Below are 19730 nucleotides of genomic sequence, written 5' to 3' on the forward strand. Positions count from 1 at the left end.
TTATACATCTCTATCAGGTCACCCCTCATCCTTCGTCTCTCCAAAGAGAAAAGGCCGAGCTCACTCAACCTATCCTCATAAGGCATGCTCCCCAACCCAGGCAACATCCTTGTAAATCTCCTCTGCACCCTTTCTATGGCTTCCACATCCTTCCTGTAATGAGGCGACCAGAACTGAGCACAGTACTCCAAGTGTGGTCTGACCAGGGTCTTATATAGCTGCAACGTTATCTCACGACTCCTAAGCTCAATTCGTCGATTGATGAAGGCCAGTACACCATACGCCTTCTTAACCACAGCCTCAACCTGCACAGCTGCTCAGACTTGCATAAAGTGAGAGTATTCTAGGTGCAATCTCACCAATGCCCTGTACAGTTGTAGTAAGACTTCCTTACTCTTGTACTCCATTGCAATAAGAGCCAACATTAAAAGTTAAGGTTTATTTATTAGCCACAGGTAAGACTTACAATGAAGTTACTGTGAAATTCCCCTAGTCGCCACAGTCTGACGCTTGTACAGTTCATTGCGCCTAACCAGCACGTCTTTCAGAATGTTGGAGGAAACCAGAGTACCCGGAGGAAACCCACGCAGACACGGGGAGAACATGCAGACTCCACACAGACATAGACCCAAGCTGGGAATTGAACCCGGGTCCCTGGCGCTGTGAAGCAGCAGTACTAACTACTGTGCTATCGTGCCGCCCCCTATTCTATTCTATTCTATTAGCCTCACTAATTACTTTCTGTACCTCCACACTGACCTTGTGTAATTCATGTACAAGGACACTCAGATCTCTCTGTCACAGCATTTCTGTATTCTCTCTCCATTTAAATAAATTTCTGCTTTTCTATTCTTCCTACGGAACCGGAAGAAATAGCAGAGGTGCTTAATGAATACTTTACCTCGGTATTCACGGTGGAAAAAGACCTGGGTGGTTGTACTACAGGATTGCGGCGGACTGAGAAGATTGAGTTTGTTGACATTAAGAAAGAGGATGTGTTGGAAATTTTGAATAGCATCAAGATAGATAAGTCGCCGGGACCGGATGGGATGTACCCCAGGTTACTGTGGGAGGCGAGGGAAGAGATTGCAGAGCCTCTGGCAATGATCTTTGCGTTGTTGATGGAGACGGGAGAGGTTCCGGAGGATTGGAGGATTGTGGATGTGGTTCCTATATTCAAGAAAGGGAATAGGGATAGCCCAGGAAATTACCGACCGGTGAGTCTAACCTCAGTGGTTGGTAAGTTGATGGAGAAGATCCTGAGGGACAGGATTTATGAACATTTAGAGAAGTTTAGTATGCTCAAAAGTCGTCAGCACGGCTTTGTCAAAGGCAAATCGTGCCTTACAAGCCTGGTGGAGTTCTTTGAAAATGTGACTAAACACGTTGACGAAGGAAAAGCGGTAGATGTGGTTTACGTGGACTTCAGCGAGGCGTTCGATAAGGTCCCCCATGCAAGACTTCTCGAGAAAGTGAGAGGGCATGGGATCCAAGGGGCTGTTGCCTTGTGGATCCAGAACTGGCTTGCCTGCAGAAGGCAGAGAGTGGTTGTAGATGGGTCTTTTTCTGAATGGAGGTCGGTCACCAGTGGAGTGCCCCAGGGATCTGTTCTGGGACCCTTGCTGTTTGTCATCTTCATAAATGACCTGGATGAGGAAGTGGAGGGATGGGTTGGTAAGTTTGCCGATGACACGAAGGTTGGTGGTGTTGTGGATGGTTTGGAGGGATGTCAGAAGCTGCAGAGTGACATAGATAGGATGCAAGACTGGGCAGAGAAGTGGCAGATGGACTTCAACCCGGATAAATGTGTAGTGGTCCATTTTGGCAGGTCAAATGGGATGAAGGAGTATAATATCAAGGGTAAGACTCTCAGCAGTGTAGAGGATCAGAAGGACCTTGGGGTCCAGGTCCATAGGACTCTTAAATCGGCCTTGCAGGTAGAGGAGGTGATTAAGAAGGCATATGGTGTGCTGGCCTTCATCAATCAAGGGATTGAGTTTAGGAGTCGGGAGATAATGATGCAGCTTTATAAGACCCTCGTCAGACCCCACTTAGAGTACTGCGCTCAGTTCTGGTCGCCTCATTACAGGAAGGATGTAGAAATTATTGAAAGGGTGCAGAGAAGATTTACAAGGATGTTGCCTGGATTGGGTGGCATGCCTTATGAGAATAGGTTGAGGGAGTTCGGTCTTTTCTCCTTGGAGAGACGAAGGATGAGAGGTGACCTGATAGAGGTGTACAAGATGTTGAAAGGTATAGATCGGGTGGATTCTCAGAGGCTTTTTCCCAGGGCTGAAATGGCTGCTACGAGAGGACAGAGGTTTAAGGTGCTGGGGAGTAGGTACAGAGGAGATGTCAGGGATAAGTTTTTCACTCAGAGGGTGGTGGGTGAGTGGAATCGGCTGCCGTCAATGGTGGTGGAGGCAAACTCGATAAGGTCTTTTAAGAGACTTCTGGATGAGTACATGGGACTTAATAGGATTGAGGGTTATCAGTAAGCCTATATATAGACCTAGGTAGGTAGGGACATGACCGGCGCAACTTGTGGGCCAAAGGGCCTGTTTGTGCTGTAGTTTTTCTATGTTCTATGTTCTCCCAAAGTGGACAACTTCACAATTTCCACATTATACCCCTTCAGCCCTCTATTTGTATCCCTTTGCAGATTTTTTTTTTGTTCTTTTGTTTTCTCACCCTTTTACTTTCCTTTTTTTTCACTTCCTTTTTTTTGTTTCTCACTTTTTTCTCTTTCTTTTCCCCTCACCTTTTTTTTCAGAAACTCAACCAATGTTCTGGGATCCTGGGTTCAAATCCTTGGCAGAATTTGAATTCAGTAAAAAAAAAATTGAATTATGAATCTATTGATGACCATGAAACCATTGTCAATTGTCGAAAAAACCCATCTTGTTCACTAATGTCCTTTAGGGAAGGAAATCTGCCATCTTTACCTGGTCTGGCTTACATGTGACTCCAGAGCCGCAGCAATGTGGTTGACTCTCAACTGACCTCTGGACAAGGGCGACTAAAACAAGCCCCAAGAGCTATATCGAATTTTGTCTTGAAATCACACATTTTTGGCCTCAACTACATTCTGTGGTAGTGAATTCCACAGATTCACCACTCTCTGGGTGAAGAAATTTTTCCTCACCTCAGTTCTAAAAGGTTTACCCCCGATCTTCAAACTATAAGCCCTTGTTCTGGACTCCCCCACCATCAGGAACATTCTTTCTGAATCTACCCTGTCTAACCCTGTTAGAATTTTATAACTTTCCTTGAGATCCCCTCTCACTCTGTTAAACACCAGTGAATATAATCCTAACTGACTTAGTCTCTCCTCATATGACCTGCCATCCCAGGAATCAGCCTGGTAAACCTTCACTGCACTCCCTTTATATAGCAAGGACATCCTTCCTCAAATAAGGACCAAAACTGCACTAAACTGCCTCACTAATGCCCTGTACAATTGCAGTAAAACATCCCAATTCCTATACTCAAATCTATACTATGAAGGCCAACATACCATTTGCCTTCTTTACTGCCTGCTGTACCTGCGCACTTACTTCCAGTGACTTCTGCGCAAGGATGCCAAGGTCTGGCTGCGTATCCACATCTCTCAAATTACACCCGTTCAATTAATCTGCTACGGTGCGATTACATTGCTCAATGTAATCTATAGGCCTCCAACTAGTGGGAAGGATGTAGAGGAACAAATTTGCAAGGAAAATACAGAGAGGTGCAACAATTATGGAGTAATTATAATGGAGGACGTTAATTATCTGAGTATAGGCTGGGACAGGAGTACTGTAAAGCGCAGAGAGGGCCAAGATTCCTAGAATGTGTTTAGGAAAAGTTTCTACAGCATAAGGTTTCCAGTGAAATGAGAAAAGATGCATTGCTAGACTTGGTTCTTAGAAATGAGGTGAGCAACTGGATCAAATGTCAGTGGGAAAACATTTAGGAATCATTGCATCACAAGGTTTAGGCTGACTATGAAAAAGGAAAAGGACAAAGAACAACCCAGATTATGAATAATTAAGTGGGGAAAAGCCAACTTCATTGTGGGTGGCATGGTGGCACAGTGGTTAGCACTGCTGCCTCACAGCATCAGGGACCCGAGTTCAATTCTGGCCTTGGGTGGAGTTTGCATGTTCTCCCCATTTCTGCGTGGGTTTCCTCCGTGTGCTCTGGTTTCCTCCCACAGTGTGGAGATGCCGGCGTTGGACTGGGGTAAACACAGCAAGAGTTTTAACAACACCAGGTTAAAGTCCAACAGGTTTATTTGGTAGCAAATAAACCTGTTAGACTTTAACCTGGTGTTGTTAAAACTCTTACTGTGTTCCTCCCACAGTCCAAAGATGTGCGGGTTAGGTGGATTGGCCATGTTAAATTGCCCCTTAGTGTCAGGGTAAATATGTGGGATAACGGGGATAGGGCCCGGGTGGGATTGTTGTCGGTGCAGCCTCGCTGGGTTGAACTGGCCTCCTTCTGCACTGTCGGGATTCTGTGATTCTATGATTTAATGAGGTAAGAATAGATCTGGGCTGAAGAAATTGGAATCAAAGGTTAACAAGAGAAATGGGAACTGAACAATGAGCTACCTTCAAAGAAGAAATAGTTCAGGCCCAGTCAAGAAGGGTATGTTCCCTCGAAAGGGAAAGGTAAGGCAAACAAATCCAGAGCTCCATGGATGACCAAAAGACAGAAATTAAGATGAAGAAGGAAAAGTGTGCTTATGACAGGTGTCCGGGAGAAAATATAACTGAGAACCACGCTGGATATAGAAGGTTTAGAGGGGAGGAGAAATAGCAAATAAGAGAAGCAAAGAGGGATTGTGAAAAGTAAATGACAGCTAACATAAAAGGGAATTCCAAAGTCTTCCATAGACATAAAATGGTAAAAGGATGAGGCGCAGTGTCTATTCGGCTCCAAAAAGGGGATTTACACATGGAGGAAGGAGGCATAGCTGAGGTATTAACTGAATATTTTGCATCTGTTTTTAACCAAGGAAGAAGGTGCCACCTGGACCATGGTGAAAAAGAAGGTATTTCAAATACTAGAGGGCTTAACATTGATAAGGAGGAGGCATTGAATAGGCTGTCTGTACTTACAGTTGATGAGGCAACAGGACCAGATAAGATACATCCAAAGATACTCAAAGTGGAAATTGTGGAGGCATTAGCCATAATTTTTCGGTCTTCTTTAGACTCGGGGGGGGTGGTGCCAGAAGACTAGAGAATTCAAATGTTACACTTTTGTTTAAAAAAGGGATGTAAAGGGAAGCTCAGCAGCTACAAGCCAGTAGCTTTAACTTTGGTGATGGGGAAACGTTGAGAGCATGGATTTCTTCAGGGAAAATTGTTTAACTAACTTGCTAGAGATTTCTGAAGAGGTAACAGAGTGGCACGGTGGGCACAGTGGTTAGAACTGATGCCTCACAGTGCCGCCAGGGACCTGGGTTTGATTCCTGGCTTGGCTCACTGTCTGTGCGGAGTCTGCATGTTTTCCCCGTGTCTGGATGGCTTTCCTCCGGGTGCTCTGGTTTCGTCGCACAGTCCGAAAGATCCAGTAAGTAGTCTCACAACACCAGGTTAAAGTCCAACAGGTTTATTTGGTAGCACGAGCTTTCGGAGCGCTGCCCCTTCATCAGGTGAGGCCAGCAACTCCACATCAGTCCAAAAGACATACTGGTTCGGTGCATTGGCCATGTTAAATTCTCCCTCAGTGCACTCGAACAGGTGCCGGAGTGTGGTGACTAGGGGATTTTCACAGTAATCTTATTGCAGTGTTAATGTAAGCCTATTTGTGACACTAATAATTAAACTTTAAAGCTTAAACTTTAAACAGAGGGTTGATGAGGGCAATGCTGTTGATGTGGTGTACATGGACTTCCAAAAGGCATTTGATACAGTGCCTCACAACTGACTTGTGAGCAAAGTTATAGCTCATGGAATAAGCGGTATTGCGTCCGTAACAGCATGGAAAAGAAATTGGCTGAGTGACAGGAGAGTAGGGGTTAATGGATGTTTTTCAGGCTGAGGGAGGTTTATCGTCTGTTCTCTTGGCATCAGTGTTGGACCCTTGCTCTTCCTGATATGTTGATGCCTGCACCTCAGTGTAGTGTCACATATTCAACATTTGTGGATTATACATTGTAAACTGAGGAAGATAGTGTAGAACTTCAAAGGGACAGAGGCAAGTTGGTGGAATGGGCGGACAGGTGGCAGACAAAGTTCACCATGGAGAAATGTGAGATAATTCATTTTGTTAGGAAGAACAGGGAGAGACCATAAGACATTGGAGCAGAATTAGGCCACTCGGCCCATCGGGTCTGCTCCGCCATTCAATCATGGCTGATATTTTTCTCATCTCCATTCTCCTGCCTTTTCCCCATAACCCCTGATCCCCCTTATTAATCAAGTCAATATAAAATAAAAGGTACTGCTTGGTGGGCCAAAGAGCCATTTCTGCAATGTATGATTCTGCGATACTCTAGAGAGTGTACAGGAGCAGAGGGGCCTGGGTGTATATGTATTGAGATAATTGAAGGTGCCAGGACAGGTTGAGAAAGCGGTTAGTAAAGCATACAGCATCCCAGGCTTTATTAATAGGGACATAGAGAGCAAGAGCAAAGAGGTTATGTTTAACTTATGTAAGTGACTAGTTCGGCCTCAGCTGGGGTATTGCGTCCGGTTCTGGACGTCACAATTTAGGAGGGATGTGAAAGCATTGGAAAGAATGTAGCAAAGGTTTACCAGAATGCTTCCAGGGTTGAGGAACTTCAGTTATGAGGATAGACTGGAGAAGTTGGAACTAGTTTCCTTGGAGAAAAGAAGGCTGAGAGGAGATGTGTTAGAGGTGTTCAAAATCATGAGCAGTTAGGGAGAAGCTGTTCCCATTCATGAAAGGATTGAGAATGAGGTTGAGAAGTTTCCTGATGGAACTGATGAAGACAGTGGGCAATTAAAAAAATTTCCTTCGGAAGACACGTGGGAATATTTTCCTTATTTAACTCCTTCACCTCCATAATAATTCGGTGAAAATAAGAGACATTTTGACTGTAGGGGGTGGCGGCCGTTTAAAGTAACCAAAACTTTTATCTTGTGGACTCTGCTGGCCAACTCAGAGACTTGCAGTCCCGCTCAAATTGCTCAATGGAGACTCACTCCCAGGCTCAGTCTCCCATATATACTGTCGTAGAAAGGGACATGGGACAAAAAAAATCAAAGTAAAGTTTATTTATTAGTGTCACAAATAAGGCTTACATTAACACAGCAATGAAGTTACTGTGAAAATCCCCCAGTCGCCACACTTTGGCGCCTGTTTGGGTACGCTGAAGGAGAATTTAGTATGGCCAATGCACCTAACAAGCATATCTTTCGGACTGTGGGAGGAAACTGGAGCACCCGGAGGAAACCCAAGCAGACACGGGGAGACCGTGCAGACTCTGCACAGACGGTGACCCAAGCCAGGAATCAAACTCAGGTCCCTAGTGAGGCAGCACTAGGCAGCAGTGCTAACCACTATGCCACCCATCTGTAAGGGACAATCCCTTAAAATAGGTGACAATTGGTCATCCTGCCAACACCCTCTTAGGGCACGGTACCTGAAGATAGAGAAAGAGGGAACTTTAGAAGATTAGAAGCAGTGCATCAATTATCTCTCAGCCACTTCTTTTAAGAATCAGTCAGGTCCAGGGAGCGGGTAAATATGTAGGGATCGGGGATAGGGCCTGGTGGGATTGTTGTCAGTGCAGACGCGATGGGCCGAATGGCATCTTTCTGCACTGTAGGGATTCTATGATTCTACGACTTGTCAACCTTTAGTCATATTAGTTTTCCTTGCATTTTTTCTTGAGTGACAGTGATTGTTTTAAGCTCCTCCAATTCCAAAAGTTCCTTATTTGCCCTGTTTTTCCACAGGAAGTACATTTATGTACAAATTTGCCCGAATATGTCAAAGGTTTTTTAAAATTATGTTAAAAATCAAAACTCTCCCGAGACTATACCGCGTCCTGAAAATGAATCTTGCAAATTCTGTCAAGTACATTCTCTAACCAGCACGGAAAAGGGGAGAGAACAATATCTGACTTTATATATATATATATCATTAAGTTTTGTTCTTGCCTGTATCTTTGCGGCATTGTTTTATAATTATGCACACAGTATGAATTAGAATGTACAGCACTGATAGTGTTTTTCTAAACTTTCCCCAAACTTGCCGAGTTCACTCTCCTCGACCTGTCAATCAACAGGTTGCCGTGCGACCGCGGCTGGGAGCTTTGCAAAGATCCCTCAAGTTTGCAAGGCAGAGCCTTTTTTTGCAAGTTTAAGCTCTTGGCACTTCGGAAAGTGTGTGTGTGTAACGTGGAATTGGTCACCTCGTTGCACCTTTTTTTCCCCCCTTTGCATTTAATTAATCGATGGGCATACATATATAAAAAAATCTCTGGCTTTTCACACGTCAGAGAAGCAGCAGAATCCCGCGGACAACGTGGAATAAATATTAAATGTGGGGGGCGGGGCCAGTCAGCGACAAGGGGTATTGGCTGGAGACTGAGGGGTGCTGTCAGTGATTGGGCGGTTGAGGTGTCAGTCAAGGGGAGGCGGCTCCTTGGGCTGTGAGGAGAGTTTGTTCAGTCTCAGCCCCGGGACTCGATACAGTGTATCCTCGGCTCTAAGATACAAAGTATCCAGGACACTCGATACATTGTATCCCCAACTCCACGAGACAAAGCTTCCCCAGGACTCGGTACAAAGTATCCCGGGGACTCGATACAAAGTATCCCCGGCTCCCAGTTCCAGAGTATCCCTTAGTAACTGAGTGAGGGGCGAGCCCTGGGCAGGGGAGAAAACAGCACCATGACCAAGGAGCAACTCCGGCCCCGGCTCTGTGTCATCGAGAAAGGCTCGAGTGGATACGGCTTCCACCTGCACGGGGAGAAGGGGAAGAGCGGCCAGTTCATCCGCCTGGTGGAAGCGGCCTCCCCGGCCGAGCGAGCCGGGCTGCGGCCCGGCGACAAAGTGGTCCAGGTGAACGGCGACAACGTGGAGCAGGACAACCACCAGCAAGTGGTGCAGAAGATCAAGGCGGTGGCCGAGCAGACCCGGCTGCTGGTGGTGGACAGGGAGACGGACGAGTTGCTGCGGGCCCGGGGGCTGGAGTGCAAGGAGGAATACATCGACGGCATCCCCGACACGGAGCAGGGCGAGGGGCAGCAGGGCGAAGCAGAGGAGAAAGCCCCGGCGACCGAGTCCCAGGCGGCCGATACTGTGTCCCAGAGCAGCAGCGAGAAGGTGAGGAGGAAAGGGGGTGGGCACTGCCCTAGGGCAGGAGCGTCCTCAGGAGGTGGGCAGTGCCCGGGATAGGGGTTCTCAAGGGATGGGCATGCACCCAGTGGATAGGTTGGTTGGAATTGTCGCCGTTCTTTGAGGATGTTCTTCCAGCTCTGATCTGGAGCTGTTCAGTAGTTGAGCCGGGAGCTGAGGTGAAAGGCTTTATTGGGAACACGGTGGGGGCAGTGGACGGCGCCAGCGGGTCACTGGGCCCTGCTTATTGTTGACTCTGGACTCACTTCGCTTCTCTGATACTCGGTCCAGGCTGTAAGTCTGCTGCTGAACAAAGTGCTCGAGTAGCTTGTGTTGAGACAGCAGAACTTCTGTGTTAGCTAAGATCCTGATTTAATCTGAATTTGTTTACTGGGTTTGGTTTGACCTAAAAAGAGGACAAGGCTGCATCTTCTGGCTCTGCCGATAGCAGGGTGAGAGCAGGCAGCATCAACTCTTTGCGACCTGGGGATAAGGGAGAGGGATTTCGGTGAAAGCCACAGGACAGACTGGCACAGGAGATCCTGTCCTACTTCACTTGGTAGTGGAGCAAACTTGAGACAAGCATTGCTGAGCGTTTCCATGTGGTACCACAGGAGTCTGGATAGGGGGGGGGGGGGGTGTGGTGCTGCTGCTCTTTGCTGGTTTCCCCTCCTCTCTGGCCAAGTGTAGAAGGGGCTACATATCAGCAGAGCTGGTATGGACGCAAGTGAGTCATTTTTTTCATGCTTACACATGCATAAGATTAGTCAGTAGCTGTGTATTTGTACAGGTATGTATTGGATAACCATTTCTCCAGGCATTGAGATTAGTGTGTGTGCAGCAAACGCTAAAACCACCAAGTAGATAGACAATTCGGGCCTTGAGTGACTGTGCAAACTTGACCCAGACATTCTCCTTATGTCTGCATGGGTTTCCACTGGGTGCACCAGTTTCCCCTCTCAGTGCAGGGATGTGTGGGTTGGGTGGATTGACCATGCTGGATTGCCCCTTAGTGTCAGTTAGGGTAAGACAAGATAAATACGTGGGGTGGTGAAACAGCTAGCTGTAGGCTTACGGTGTGGGATCACAGGTCTGATTAGAGCTGCTGCTTGACTGAAAGTGTGTCAGTAGGTGACCCACACTGGACCTTGCTTATTGATGATTAAGATCCATATCTTGCAGCACTTTGTCTAAGTTGAGAGGCAAAAGATTTGCATTTTAAGCACCAGTCACTTGAAAATGATTACTCTGGAGCCTTGAGCATAATATCCAAGCTGGCATTCCAGTACAGTGCTGGGGGAGTGCTGAACTGCTGTCTTAATGTGCTAGGTGCATTGGTCATGCTAAATTCTCCCTCCGTGTACCTGAACAGGTGCCGGAGTGTGGCAACTAAGGGATTTTCACAGTAACTTCATTGCAGTGTTAATACTCGCCTACTTGTGACATTAATAAATAAACTGATATAAAACTGAAGCAATGTCTCTCTGGGGTGGATGTGAAAATCCTACAGCATAGCATGCTTCAAAGACGAGTAAGGGAATTCTCCTGGTGGCCTGGCTGATATTCATCCCTCAAACAAAAAAGTTACGACAGGTTATCTGCTTGTTACTATGTTCTAGTTTGTGGAGCTGACTGTGAGCCAAGTAGCTGTCACATTTTATCAGTAACGGATACCTGGGTATTCCCAGCACATTGGATTCACAGCACAAACTGTGTTTACTGTGCACTCATTGTTTACTGGATTGATTCCTGATGGGAAATGGGGAAAGCATCACATTAGAATAGAATCCCTACAGTGCTGATGAAGCCATTCAGCCCATCGAGCCTGCACTGACAACAATCCCACCCAGGCCTTATCCCTGAAACCCCATGTCTTTACCTTGCTAATCTCCCTGACGCTGTGGGGCGGTTTGGCATGGCCGGTCCACCTAATCCGCACATCTTTGGACTGCAGGAGGAAACCCACGCAGACACGGGGGAAATTGTACAAACTCCACACAGTCACCCAAGGGCAGAGTTGAGCCCAGGTTCCCGACGCTGTGAGGCAGCAGTGCTAACCACTGTGCTGCCCCACACTGAGGCAGTAAGTTAGGAGTGAGATCCCATTACTGGGGTGGAGTAGAGCACACTTTGTTTCTTTTACTGTCTTCACCCAACAAGTCAGTGCTGTTCATCACATTGACCCTGACTGGCAGTCATAGAGGGGTCTCACTCCTCACCTAGTGGGGATCCTGAGCCTGGTTGGGGGGGAGGGAGGGAGAGAGAAGAGGGGGGTGGTGCAGTAGGTTTCCTGATCAAACCAATAAAAGCAGTGAGCAGTTTTTTAAAGATTTCCTTCAAAGACACATGGGAATATTTTCCTTTTATTGACTGAGACCTGGATATTAAGAGCAGGAGGCTCTACTAGAGCAAAATAAAACACTCAGTACACCAAAGTCCTGAATGCAGTTCTAGTCACCACATGACAGGAAGGATGTGATCTCGAGAGGTGCCGAGAACATTTATAAGGATGTTGCTGGGTACAAAGAGTTTTAGCAATGGTATAGATTGGGTAGGCTGGGTTTGTTGTTGTTTTTTTTTCCCTCTAGAAGACGGGAAGCTGAGGGGAGATTTAATTGACGGGTATAAAATTAAGGGGCCTGGATGGAGTTTTCCTTCGCAGAGGGGTCAATTACAAGGGGGATACATTTTAAGTAACTGGTGGAAGGATTTGAGGAATAACATTTTCACCCAAATGGTGGTGGGGATCTGGAACTCCCTGCCTCTCATTACATTGAAAAATTAGTCAGATATGTATTGCGGTTGTGGTCCAAGAGCTGAACATTGGGATCAGACTTGATAACTGGTTTCTATTAAATAGGTCTGAATGAATGGCCTCCTGTACTGTACATTTGCTTCTGTTTTGTACGTTTCTTCCCCTCCCCCTGCCTCGGGTGCCAAGGCTGCTCACATTGACAGGCGAGTGATGAGGGTTGAATCCGGCCACTTTTGCTTTTGAAAGGAGGAGCTCAGCTGATGCTTTGAATGAATCACATGGAAAAATGCTGCATTGACATTCAAACTTGCATTGAAAATTCATGAGTTTGTGTTCTTGTAAATGGCCCACTTCATTCACTTGTCAGACTTGAATTCGGAATACCCTGTACAAGGCCTCACGATTTCTCCTCCTGGGTGGAGGTTAAGTATCAACTTCAACATTGAGTTTGCTGAGGAGATCATTGTTTTCCTGAAATTTGTAACTCACTCCTGTCACAATTAATGTAATCGATGTATTAATATCAACCCATTTTAGATCAAAATCAAGAATCATCACATTTGAGATGCTATTAATTTCTCTCAAATTACTTTCACCTCAAGTGACAGACCTGTCCCCACCAGTACTGTGCCCCAGTCTTGCATGGCGACAGACCTGTCCCCACCAGTACTGTGCCCCAGTCTTGCATGGCGACAGACCGACATAACTGGTGTTGATCAAAATGCTTTCTAGCATAGACTAATTTTAAATGGGGTGGGCAGGAGGACGGCAAAGATTAGAGATGAACATCTCTAGTTATGAGGTAACTTGAAAGAGTCGGGTGCCTCGTGGACTGATTGCACTGTGGCCATTGTGCGATTTGGATTTTTTTTTAAGCTTTCACTTAACTCCCAATGACATCAGTCAACTGATCTGTGTTTTGCCATTTGGGATTTTCAATGTTCATTTGACCCACTGCAATGTGACCTTGGTTTCAAATCTCTGTGGAAGATTGTGCTTCCAACATTGTGACCCTCCCTAATGTCTGGTTCGGCATGATCCCACAACCCTTTGTGTCAGTTGTTACTGGGAGGCCAGTGGTGATGGATTCTGAAGTTACACAGTAGGTTGACAAATTGTGTAAATGCCATTCTGGAGTGAAGCCAGTCAGCTTGAATTCTGGCCAGCGGTCTGAGACAATTGCAAGCTTTTTACCAATGCTTGGTTTCATGTTCCTAGCAAGACAGCAATCCATTTTCATGAATTGAAGCCTGCATTTCTATTCAACACAGCCTATGGTTAGTGTGCCCAGATTTAGCAACTAACCCATTTAACTGGTGAATACATATGATGCCAGCCATCCTCTCCACCTCCTTCAAAGGCTGAAAATAGCCACTAGGGCTATGTGCAGGCTAAACTACTGAATCAGATTTATCTCCAGATGAAGTGACATACTGAAGCTGAAATTCTTAAAACTCAGTAATTTAGTTCTGGGTGATGTACTTAATGGCAGATAGAAATGCCCTCCAATTGGTGGTTGTTACTGCCTCCAACTGAGGACCTCTTCAGTTCCGTGTTTGGGTGCATTTCTGAATTGGAGAATATCTGAGCCCTGCTAATCAGATTGGCAAATACAGGCTGGTTCAGATCTCTTCATATGGACCTGTGCTCTGCCTGACATGTTTTGGTAGTGGGGGTGAAATGAGTCCCATTAAACCAATATGACTTCATTGGGGAGGTGATAAAGTTTATTTATTGGTCACAAGTAAGGCTTACTGAAGTTACTGTGAAATTCCCCTAGTTGCCACAGTCTGGTGCCTGTTTGGGTCAATGCACCTAACCAGCACGTCTTTCAGAATGTGGGAGGAAACCCACAGGGTGAATGTGCAAACTCCACACTGACAGTGACCCAAACCGGGAATCGAACCTGGGTCCCTGGCGTTCTGAAGCAGCAGTGCTAACCACTGCTACCGTTCCACCTGATAGTGAATGGGCAATTTGCTTAATTAATGCTGACCTCGCCCCAACCCCTTTTTTATTATACTTGGTTGCTGCATTGTCACCACCCTGTCAGCCTGCAGAGAATAACATCCCACATTCCAACCATCAAAGTAACTAGAACTTAGTTTTTCCTTTAAACTGTCTATCGTATTCCTTCATGTGCGAGGACATTTTAACTTCAGAAATTAATTTATGAAAGATCAAATAAAAGGCATGAAGTACAGGTTTGATCTCCATGGATGGTCATTGTCCATATCACGTTCTGGTGAATGGTATGATAATGCTTCCTTTAATCACAGCACAATTACAACCAGTGTGAAGCAAACTATTCTGCTGAATTAACTGTTAGGTTGTTAAGGGTTTTGGTAATTGTTGTATTGTGCTGAGTGGGGAGCTGGATCTGGCAATGTGGAATCATTGGGACCCATTAGCTTTTTGTAGCCGTCCCTTTAAAATTCCATTTACTGTACATGAGCTGTTTTTAGAAACTGACTGTAGCTCTAATTACCACGTTCAGTGTTGACACAAGTTTCAGTGTCGATTAGAGGCTTTAATTCAAAATTAAACAATGTTGTGAATGGTTCTGTTTCTACATGACTGATGTGAGTGTTGGAATATCGGAAATCAGCAAGCCCCTGAAACATTCGGAGCACAAATTCCTGAACAACAATGACGAGTTTGATCAGCAATTCTCAGAAAAGAAAAACCAAATGAATGTGTTTCTTTGATATTTTGATTTTTTTTCTTCCATTATTGGAATGATGTCAGTTGTGACAATCGAGTTAGATTATATGCCTATTCCTCATGAGCTTGTTTATTTTTGATTGATTGAATTAAATTAATTGTTTGCCTGTAAAATATTATGCTTCTGAAGACTGGAGAGAGACCTGATGGAAAGTTTGCTATTTGTCTCCTGGGGAACATTGCTACCAGTTTGCTCAAAGCTCCTTGACAGACTTGCTCGTAACTATGGCCTGGGTAGGGAGGTTAGCTGAACAGAAATGTAAATGTAAAGGTGCTGTTCACTTCCTGGTGTGTCGTTGTGGTTTTTAATTAATGCTCCACAGGCTGCTGTTAGTGTGGCACCTGCACTAATGCTACTTATGGTGATAATGGCTGTGTGATAAAGTTGTCAATGACCGGATCATCTGTTATAGTTGGTTGAGGGATGAATGTTGGCCAGGACACGGGGGAGAATATCTCCGCTATCTTTTAAAGTGGTGACTTTTGTGTCCAGCCGAGAGAAGCAGACAAGGCTTTCATCAGAAAGGCTGACTTGTAGTTTTGGCTGAGTGTCTACCTGGACTTGGTGTTTGAGTCCAGGGAAGCCTGAGCCAAGTTCCAGAGACTGGTTTTCGTCTCAGCATTGTCCAGCTGTGTTGTTTTGCACTGATTTGTTTAAGTATGATAGAATCCCTACAGTGCAGAAGGAGACCATTCGGTCCATCAAGTCTGTACTGACCGCAATCCCACCCAGGCTCTATCCCTGTAACCCCACATTTGCCCTTCTAATCTCCCTGACACTAAGGGGCAATTTAGCATGGCCAATCAACCTAACCCGCACATCTTTGGACTGTGGGAGGAAACCAGAGCAGCTGGAGGAAACCCGGGGAGAACTTGCAGACTCCAATAAAACCCCGCGTGCTGGCTGAGCGCGTGGGGACGTCCGTCCGGCACGCGACCAAAGCCATCCTAGACCTTAGGACGGTCGTGCTTGGCCCCGAAACTGCACGCAAACTTGAGACGGCGCAGGCGTGCGGTGGGATCCCGCTCGAGCGTTCCCCTGTTCGGGCGGAATTCCACATTGGCCCAAAGCCTCAGCCCCCCTCCCTGGGTGAGGTGCCCCACAGCCTGAGCCGCCTCGCGGAAATGCCCTCCGTGCCTTTTTCTACCGCGCGGAGGCGTTTCCTGTGCGGGCTGCTGCTGCACACCTTCCACTACCGCCTCCTCGCCTGTCGCCCGGATACACCTTGGCGGGCCTTGTTGCTGCCGGGCGGCGGAGGTCCCCGCTGGAGGTCCCTCTACGGAGGGATCTCCCCCAATTACGTTGGGGACCTGGGGTGGAGGGTGATGCATGCAGCAGTTCCGCACAACCGTAGGATTCACTGGTTCACGGGCTCCGAAGACTGCCCTTTCTGCGGCCTTGTGGAGTCCGTGGACCATGTCTATGTTGTGTGTCTTAGGCTGCACTCCCTTTATGTTTTCCTAAAGAACCTTTTGTTGATGTTTTGTCTGCACTTCAGTCCCACGCTCCTGATCTACGGACACCCGGTGCGGAGAGGGGAGGGTCGGGATGGCGACCTCCTCGTGAACCTGCTCCTGGGCCTGGCGAAACGCGCCATTTACCGGTCCAGGCTGCGGGCGATCGAGGGGGCCGTCCATCCTGACTGTCTTCCCCTCTACCGCGGCTACGTTCACGGCCAGGTGTCCCTGGAGAGGGAGCATGTGGTGTCCACGGGCACGGTTGACGCTTTCCGCGCCCGTTGGGCACCGCAGGGGTTGGGGTGCATTATTGACCCTAATAATCACATTTTAATTTGATGTTTTTAAGTTTCCTTTGTACTTTGATTTCTGTTCGGGCTGTTCCCCCTCCTTTTTGGGGAGCTGCCCCTTTTACTTTGTCCTGATTTAATCCGAGTTTGTTTACTTGGTTTGGTTTGACCTAAAAAGAGGACAGGATTCAGCTCCTGACAACAGCTGATTTCTTTCAGAAAGCTTTCACTTCACAATGCGATCAGCCCGATTCCTGGTGCTGGCTTCTTCTACATCAAGTGAAGAAAATGTAACCTGAGAATATAATTAGAGCTAGCAGTTATTTTAAATTTACCAAGTTCTGCGTAGCCAAATTGTGGATGGCCTGGTTTACAAGAAATCATAGAATTCCTACAGTGCTGAAGGAGGCCATTTTGCCCACCGAGTCTGCATCGACTCTCTCTGACAGAGTACATTACCCAGGGCTTATCCTCATAACCCCACATTTATCATGGCTCATCCATCTAATCCACACACCTATGGCCATGATCAATTACCTCGTAGTGTCCCATCAACCTAACCTGCACATCTTTGGAGAGGGGGAGGAAACCGGAGCCCTGGAGGAAACCCACGCAGACATGGGGAGAATGTGTCGTTGCCCAAAGCTGGAATTGAATCCAGGTCCGTGATGCTGTGAGGCAGCAGTGCTAAGCATCGTGCCGCCCCACTTGTTTTTCCTCCTTTCACTGGGTGTTTGGAAAAGAATGCACCATGTGCATCAGTGTGTGATTGTGAAAGGAAGGCAGGTGCATGACTCTGACTGCAGTGGACCCTGACTGGAAGGAATGTAATGACATAGACAGTTTGTGTTTGTTCTGTGGCCCCTTCCAATAGAGCAGGGCTTCAATAAAATGCGCTGAGCACCTTGTGTTTCTATTTGAGGGCCTAGGTCTATGAATCCAAATGGACTAACAGCAGACAATAAAAGATCCCACAGAGCTATTTTAAGGAGTTCTCTGGCCTAGTCAACATTAATACTCAACCAATGCCTAGAACACATAGTATCTATGATATTACCTGGTTAAGTGCAGATCCAACAACACTTGGGAAGCTGAACACCATCCAGGACAAAGCAGCCCATTTGATTGGTACCCCATCCACCACCTTCAGTATTGACTCCCTCCACCACCAATGCACAGAGGCAGCAGTGTTTACCATCTGCAGCACCTCACCAAGGCTCCTTTGACAGTATCTTCCAAACCTGCGACCTCCCCCCACCCCCATATCACCTAGAAGGACAAGGGCAGCAGATGCACAGGAACACTGCCACCTGCAAGTTCTCCAAGTATCACACCAGCCTGACCTTGAATTATAATGCCATTCCTTCACTATCACTGGGTCAGAATCCTGGAACACCCTCGCTAACAGCGCTGGCAGTGTCTACATCACATGGACTGTCGCAGTTCAGCAGAAGGCAATTTGCTATCTTTTCAAGGGCAGTTAGAGATGCACAATAAATGCTGTTCTTACCAGCGACGCCCACATCCCATAACTGGATTGAGCAAAAATGAATTTGATTGTTGCGGCTTTATGTTAATTTGCTGCCATGTTTCTTATTGCTTTTTAAAATGCTACAGGCATAGAAACTTCTGGAAGTTCACATGCACAAAGCTTTGAAGGACCAGTTGGGCAGTTTTTTAAAAAGTCTATCGGACCATTGACTTTATTAATGGATGCTTAGAGTGAAAAAAAAAAAGCAAAGTAGATATGTTCACACTTTCTAACTCACTGTTTTGGTCTTAGTCTGGGAAACTGTGTTTAATTCTGGATCTTACACTTGAGGTAGAATATTAAGGCCTTTGAGAGGCCATCGAGGAGATTGACTGGGATGGTATCATGGATGAGGAATGTCACTTCTATGGAAAGACCGGAGAAGCTGGGATTATTCTCCTTGGAGCTGAGAAATTTAAGCAAATAATAGATGGTGTTCAAAATGATGAGAGGTTTTAACAGGAAATAAAATGAAATTGTTTGAAGTGGCAGAAGGGTCAGTAACCACTTGGGTTTACATGGCTATGGGGAAAGAGCAGTGGACGTGGGGCTAACTGGAGAACTCTCAAAGCAGCAGCAGTGGACTGAATGGTGTCCTGAGCTGTAACTTTGTACAGTTTGTGTTCATAGAAAGCGTTGCTGTGACCAAGTATACATGAGGAGGAGTTGGTTTTATATGTGAAACTGTTTCCTCTGTTTCAGCACTTTGGCCCCTGTTGGAGACAGTACAATGTGCTAAACTATTAAATGAAGCTGGAAGGTTGTTTACCCAAACTGACGCATGACTCAAAGTCCAGGAGTTTGCATGAGGTTATATTTCAAAAGGTCAAACTAAGCAAATTTCACAGTTTGTTTTCTCAGCATTAATACAGAGAAAATATTGATTTTAAATATATCTTTTGTTTCTTTACTGTGTTAATATTTATGTAGAATGCTATGTGTGGGAGCATTACATGCGAGGGGGCATGGGTGGCTAGTGCTTTGCTGCTCAGCTGGTGAGTCTGACTATTTCACCAGAAGGGGCAATGCTGATGCTCCCTGACCTGTTTTTGGCTCTCACCACATACTTCCCCTCTGACGAGGGGTTGACTACGAAGACCCTTGGTGATTCCCACCATTTTTAATGTTCTGTCCAAGGTGAGCTGACAGGGTATTGAAATGGAACCTGGTTTGTGGGCCTTGGACTCATACTGGGTCCTATGGCTACTGAATTAATCAGTAAGGGAGCTCCCATTCTTTTCATTAAAAGTACAATGCTAAGTGGGATCCATTGGCAGTCACAGTTTTTGTATAACTTGCTGCACAGCACAGCACATTCTGGTTTTTAGCCCATATAGGAAATGTTGCTTCATGTGCTTTGTGAAGTGTTTTCTTACCTTCCGACTCATCTATTCAAGCACTCTGGCTGCCCTCCAACATTCACCCTCTGCAAACTTTGACTTTTCCAAAATTCTGTTGCCCATCTCACTTTTACCATGTCCTGACTGCCTATTACCCTGATTCCCATTGACTTGCACTGATTGACGCTCTGACACTGTCTCAATTTTAAAATTCTCATCCTCGCTGTCAAATCCATCCATGGTCTCACCCCTCTCCCTATCTCTGTAATCCCTTCCAATGTCACAACCTCCAATTCTGACCTCTTGTTCATTTTCCTATTCCCAACTAAC

General features: G+C 46.2%; 1 protein-coding gene across 1 annotated transcript in view; it reads left to right on the forward strand.

Annotated features, from left to right (window-relative positions):
• The first annotated feature begins 8558 nt into the window (after positions 1–8558).
• Positions 8559–19730, forward strand: part of LOC144487676 (Na(+)/H(+) exchange regulatory cofactor NHE-RF1-like) — a 97561-nt gene continuing 86389 nt past the window's right edge. Inside the window, exon 1 of the mRNA XM_078205757.1 lies at positions 8559–9290. Within this exon, the coding sequence (XP_078061883.1) occupies positions 8856–9290 (435 nt within the window). The 5' untranslated portion in view covers positions 8559–8855. The remainder of the gene's footprint in view (positions 9291–19730) is intronic.

This window comes from Mustelus asterias, unplaced genomic scaffold (genome assembly GCF_964213995.1).
Source record: "Mustelus asterias unplaced genomic scaffold, sMusAst1.hap1.1 HAP1_SCAFFOLD_971, whole genome shotgun sequence".
Taxonomy (NCBI): domain Eukaryota; kingdom Metazoa; phylum Chordata; class Chondrichthyes; order Carcharhiniformes; family Triakidae; genus Mustelus; species Mustelus asterias.